Source organism: Podarcis melisellensis, assembly GCF_964234715.1.
Source record: "Podarcis melisellensis genome assembly, chromosome: 4".
In the NCBI taxonomy this organism is placed as follows: Eukaryota; Metazoa; Chordata; class Lepidosauria; order Squamata; family Lacertidae; genus Podarcis; species Podarcis melisellensis.
In genome coordinates this window covers 46,197,072-46,203,071 of record NC_138531.1, presented here as the reverse complement: position 1 = coordinate 46,203,071, position 6,000 = coordinate 46,197,072, and the positions used below count along the sequence as shown (strand labels likewise).

Genomic DNA, 6,000 nt, shown 5'->3' with positions numbered 1-6,000 from the left:
TATACACACCCTGAAAGAAATTTAATCAGTATACATAATGTTTTAGTTGGTTTAAAATTCTAGAAAATATTGTGAAGCAATATATATATATACTTTAAAAAAATCCCTCAAACTATTTTTATATTTAATTTTTCCTTGTCTGATGCCAGTGGTGAGGTGAAGGCCCCCTGTTGTCAACAGCTGGTCTCAGCTGAGCCTGGGAGAATTTGGCTGCTTTCCTTATTGCTGTCTGCTAAAAGAAGCAGGCTCTGGTTTCTCCTCTTGTCAGTAGCTGTGTGAAAAGCAGAGGAGATATGCACAAATATTCAATCCCCCTAATGCTTTAAATGTAGTTAAATGTATTGCTGATATTTAACCACACTAGAGCCTTAATGAAATCTGAGATTAATAGTTGAGCATTGTTCCTATTCCCAGGTAGATACCACCCTAGTATCTGATTGGTTTATTTTTACTTTACTTTACGTTACTTTACTTTACTTTACTCAATCTCACTCCAGCACATTTCCCCTGCATTTCATCTCATGTTTCCTTCTTAGGCAGTACTGCCTTGTTAACATAGCTCCTTAGATGAATAGGTAACCATTACTCCCCTTCCCCATATCCACAGGGGGTTAGGATGGGGCAGAGATGCCTCTGTGCTGGTGGGGGCATCTGTTGTCAAGGCAGAAAGCTCCATAGATGTAGTTCCATTGCCAGTGGTAGGCCTCAAAAGGGGCATTCTAGAGACAAGATGTTGATGGGGCAGAAACAGCCTTGGATCTGCTGGATCCAAAGTCTCTTTATTGCTGTGATAGGCAATGGGATTGGGTTTATTACCTATGCCAACCAGGAGCTGGTGTGGGTAATTGCCTATAACATTTGTTTCAATGGACAGGATTCCCTCCATCCCTATACTCAAAGAATGCTGGGGTGAAAATAAATATATTACTCATCCCCACCTCCCACCCTGACCAGCACAGCTACGAGATAGCCTGCCATTTTACACAAATTCACCCCTGCCTAAGTGTTTAGTGAACGTGGCACAAAATAGAGGTCCTGATTTTCAGTAGCTGGTCAGAAGGAATCTTTCAAGGAGTTAATGTACCTTCACTTGATTAATAGTACCAAATTTTAACTCTGATACATTTGAAAGAGCACAGCAGAAAGTGTTCCCTTCATTGTATAGTCAATTAAGCACTGTAGGAAAGATTAAGAGAAATGTAGTAATATTTGTATTTGAACTCACTGCTAAGAGCTACATTTTCGACATTATCTTGACAGTGCTGCCTTTGCCATTGTTGGTTTTGCTGCTGCTTTTTTGTCATACTAGGTATCTTCAGATCTTCCAATTGTCAGTGGTGACCCAATTCTCACCGTAGAACCTGGTGACACAGCTGCATATACTCTGACTGTATTCCCATGGAAACGCGGAAAATTTCAAGGTAGGTTTTAACCTAGTGCTACATTGTAAGTATGAGATAATTACCGCATGATTCCACAAGACACAGCTAACTGCTAATGAAATTATGCATCACTGACCTCTGTTTTTTCAAAGTATCAATTAGAAAAGTTTTTCTCCTTCCTCAACAATCCACTTTTAATAACATTGCAATTCAAAATCTAAGCTCTACCTAGATTTATCCTAATTCAAAGGCAATTTGAATTTTCACTTTCCTGAAGGAATGCTGAACTAGTCTAGCATTGTGCCATTTATGCCAATTTGTCTTTGACTATAAGCAAAGAAAGAAGAGAGCATGCTCAGAGTCAAGGCTTTCTCTGCTGTTTTTGCTACAGTTATCGTAGCCAAAGAGGCATTTCACTGATTAAACAACACAATAACCTATTAAAGGGCTGCTCCTTCAGCAGCTGAGCACAGGGATTTGTTTTGAGTATCATAACTGAGCTGAGCTCACAGTCCTTCCATACAAAAATCCTATTCGTGGTAGCCCTAAGATTTCCTTACTTGAGCAGTCTAATTTAGTGAGGAGGTCTTAATTTGTTCGTGCTGTTATGAAACTTGGGAGTCCAAAATCCTTGCCAACCTACTGCAAGGTATCAATAGGTCTGCCAGTAAATCCTGATCTACCTTTTGTCCATCTCTTATCTAGTCCAGAACTGTCTCCTTCCATTAACAGGAGTTTCAAACAGAGGTTTCCCCCATTTTTCTCCCTGACAACTTTATGGATTGCATCCAGACTTAGTCATGCTTAGAGTAACAATGAAAAAATGAAAATAGCGGGACTTAAGTAAGTCATGACTAATTTGTTCCACTGATTTCAATTGTCTATGCTGAGCATAGACTTCTGGATCCATTCTAATAATTAGGCAATACGAAGATTTTTAATATTCTGGCTAAATGTGGCTGGGCAAAGAAATATGAATATGGTTTCTTTTGCATATTGCGTTGTGTCTTTTACTCTGTTTTACACGACATTAAGTTATATCCCCCTCTTTTTTGAGTTTTTACTTTACTGCTGAAAAGGGAAGCAATACAATATTCAGTTTTATTTGTTTGCTTAAAAATCCCCTTTTAAAATTCCAAATTCTTTTGTAATTGATTTTTCATTGTAGTCCTGCTTTCATGTAAAAAATAGTCTATATAGCTTACCTGTAAAAGTCTCCTACCTTCAAACTGGAGCCTAGGTGTTCACTTCATCTTCTTGAGATTTCAGAATGAGATTTCCAAAAGTTGACATATTCACTAGGGACTTTTCTGTTGCAAAGGGTAAATGAGAATGATTTCCATAAAATTCCTAAATTTTACAACAGGGAAAAATAGAAGGTATTAACTTTGCTTAACCACAATTGACAATAGAAAGGTGGGGCAGAATTCACACGTGTGGTGCTGAAAGGAGCACAGCCCCCCAATAAGAAGAAGAAGAAGAAGAAGAGGAGAAGGAGGAGGAGTTTGGATTTGATATCCCGCCTTTCACTTCCTTTAAGGAGTCTCAAAGCGGCTAACATTCTCCTTTCCCTTCCTCCCCCACAACAAACACTCTGTGAGGTGAGTGGGGCTGAGAGACATCAGAGAGGTGTGACTGGCCCAAGGTCACCCAGCAGCTGCATGTAGAGGAGCAGGGACACGAACCCAATATCCCAGATTACGAGACTACCACTCTTAACCACTACACCACACTGGCTCTCCAATATCTAACTATAGATAATATCTAACAATATCCAATATCTAACTATGTCTAACAGGTTAACAACATTATGTTTGCTTTGGGGGTCAGGCCTTAAAATTTGAACTGGAAAAGGGATGTCATTTACTGAAAGCTTAAGCCATGGTCCATATTTGAAGGCCCCAGGTATTTCTCCAAAATGAAATATCTAATACAAAAATTCATTTAAGCTAAAAACATGGAATTTTGTCTGATAAGCAGGGTTGCGTGCACACCGGCACGAGGGTTTCAGACCATCTTATGAAATGAATACCTTGATTAATAGAACATCTGGTAACTATTTGTTTCAGGTGTAATTGTATTTGCTGCTGAAGATGGAGAACAGCAACAGAAGACAGATGGTGTACAGATCCCTCAGAAATTATCAGGAGCACTACCGAAAAAAGCCAATGCAGCAAACACTGGTAGGTTTTTTATTATGGGTAATTTCATTATCAGTCTGTATGGATGTGGTATCATCATTCATTTTTCAGTGAAATGCATATTTTATACACTAAACCATGTGCCTTTTTAAATAATGCATACTGCCTGGATGTAAGCTGACTAGTCTTTTGTTGTTTTGAGAAACATACTTATTTAGGTTAAATACAAACTGCTTGTTTGTATTTAAAACACTATTGCCAGTAATCAAACTTGAGGCTTTTTAGACCAAATAATATATCAGAATAGTATAGAAACCTTTCCATTGAAATTATACTTCATTCAGGGAGCAGTTTAAATTGTCCTTGCAACCAGTTCGTAACTATAAATCATTACTATGCTACGAGTGGAAACCTGGTAATGTTTGTGACTGTTCAGTTGAAAATAAATTGCTTTGTGTCATTTTTTTGCAAGTCACAATCATGCATCCAATAAAGTGGGGTGTGGTTCATGACAACTTATGACACAATAAATATGTTACTCTTTAGGGTGCTACATGACCCTTAGTTGTTTTAGCAACCATATGTATGAGTCTTCAGTTCATATTGTGTTGGTGCAAACTTCATTGAATCATTCAAATGTTTGTTCTAAATCCAAATTCTTTTTGCAACACAGAGTGATAATTTGTTTTCAATGCATATTTCATAACATTTACCATGTAGTTTTTCACACTGTATATTTGTCATCAGTAATTTGTTCTCATATTTTTACAAAATATTTTAAGCAAAGCTCTTTACTATATGTTATTACAGCACATGTTGTTATTTGAGTTTACAGTGCATCTTAGTTTTGAATATGTTACTGATGCAACTAGTCACACATTTACTACAACTGTGTTTTGTTCCTTTTACTTTTGCAGTAGAGAAAAGTATGATTCCTATTTCTTGGCCTATAATACTATATTTCTAGTGACCCTGAGAAAATGAAAAACTCGAAGTGCAGACTATTATACAGTGCATGGAGAGAAGGGGTGAAAGAAAGAACATAAGGTTGAAATACATAATTGGGGATAAACGTTATGCAATAGCATTGAGGTGAAACTGGCATAGTAGTTAATGCAAACTGAGCATGAGTGAATGGGGAAAAGGGAAGGATCTTATTTAAACTATACCAGAACCTTTACAAAACACACACACACACACACAAAAACAACCCCAACAAATTGGTGAAAGATTTCATAAGGTAAAGCTAAAGGGACCCCTGACTGTTAAGTCCAGTCACGAACGACTCTGGGGTTGCGGCGCTCATCCCGCTTTATTGGCCGAGGGAGCTGGCGTACAGCTTCCGGGTCATGTGGCCAGCATGACTAAGCCGCTTCAGAGCAGTGCACGGAAACACCGTTTACCTTCCCACCAGAGCGGTACCTATTTATCTACTTGCACTTGACATGTTTTCGAACTGCTAGGTGGCAGAAGCTAGGACCAAGCAATGGGAGCTCACCCTGTCGCTGGATTCGAACCGCCGACCTTCTGATCAGCAAGCCCTAGGCTCTGTGGTTTAGACCTCAGCGCCACTCGCGTCCAACAAATTGGTGAAAGATTTCATAAGACAAAGACAAAAATGCATTATGTACTGCTGTGATAAATGAGGAGCCTATGTTTTGCAAAGAAAAAAAATGATATAATGGCTAATGGAAAATGTCTAACTTTTCAACTTTCTGACCACAGTCCACATTTACTGATGTTGCATGCCATGGATCAGGCATTCCACATAGGAATATTATTTCTTAGAGAATATTTTTAGCAATCACAACTGACAAATATTTGTAGTCTTTCTGAGTTGCTATGATACCACATAACAACATTTAATTTTTTTCTGAAGATAATATCACGAAGGCGACATGATATATTTTCTTGAAACAAACCTTTTGTAAAGAAAATAATCAAGAATGGCTGATAACTTTTAACAAATTGGATCACTTGGAACTTGGAATCTCTTTGTACATGTTTCTAGTTTAAGGACCAAAAATGAAACTTGGATCATAGACTTATCTAGTCCTAGGTTTTATTCACTGGGATATTTAATTCAGGTTTTCTTTTGAAGACTAAGTTGAAATTTGTACATTTTAAATTTCTTTACTACTACTGCTTTATTGTGGTCTATCAAATTTTAAAATAATTATGTTGGTCAATTTGTTGGACATTATATTTACTTCTATTTATTGTCATGTGATATATTCCCTCAGAGCCTTATTTCATTATTAGCAGTTTCTGGGAAATCTTTGAGAATGTATTTTCCAAAAGAATAGTCTAATGAAAACCCATTAATCTCAAATGTACATGTAGTATGTGGCTGAGTATGATTTGCCTAATTGCAGCTTTTTGTTCTCTATAATTGCAGGGATGCTTATGTAATTAGGGCTGTCTTATTGTTAATATTAATGGACTTAAATTAATACTTGTTTTAAGGGGTTATTTCA

General features: G+C 37.4%; 1 protein-coding gene across 1 annotated transcript in view; it reads left to right on the top strand.

Annotated features, from left to right (window-relative positions):
- Positions 1-6,000, top strand: part of CFAP47 (cilia and flagella associated protein 47) — a 200,419-nt gene that overhangs the window by 98,649 nt on the left and 95,770 nt on the right. Inside the window, exons 49-50 of the mRNA XM_081908931.1 lie at positions 1,310-1,421; positions 3,452-3,565. Coding sequence (XP_081765057.1) covers positions 1,310-1,421; positions 3,452-3,565 — 226 coding nt within the window. The remainder of the gene's footprint in view (positions 1-1,309; positions 1,422-3,451; positions 3,566-6,000) is intronic.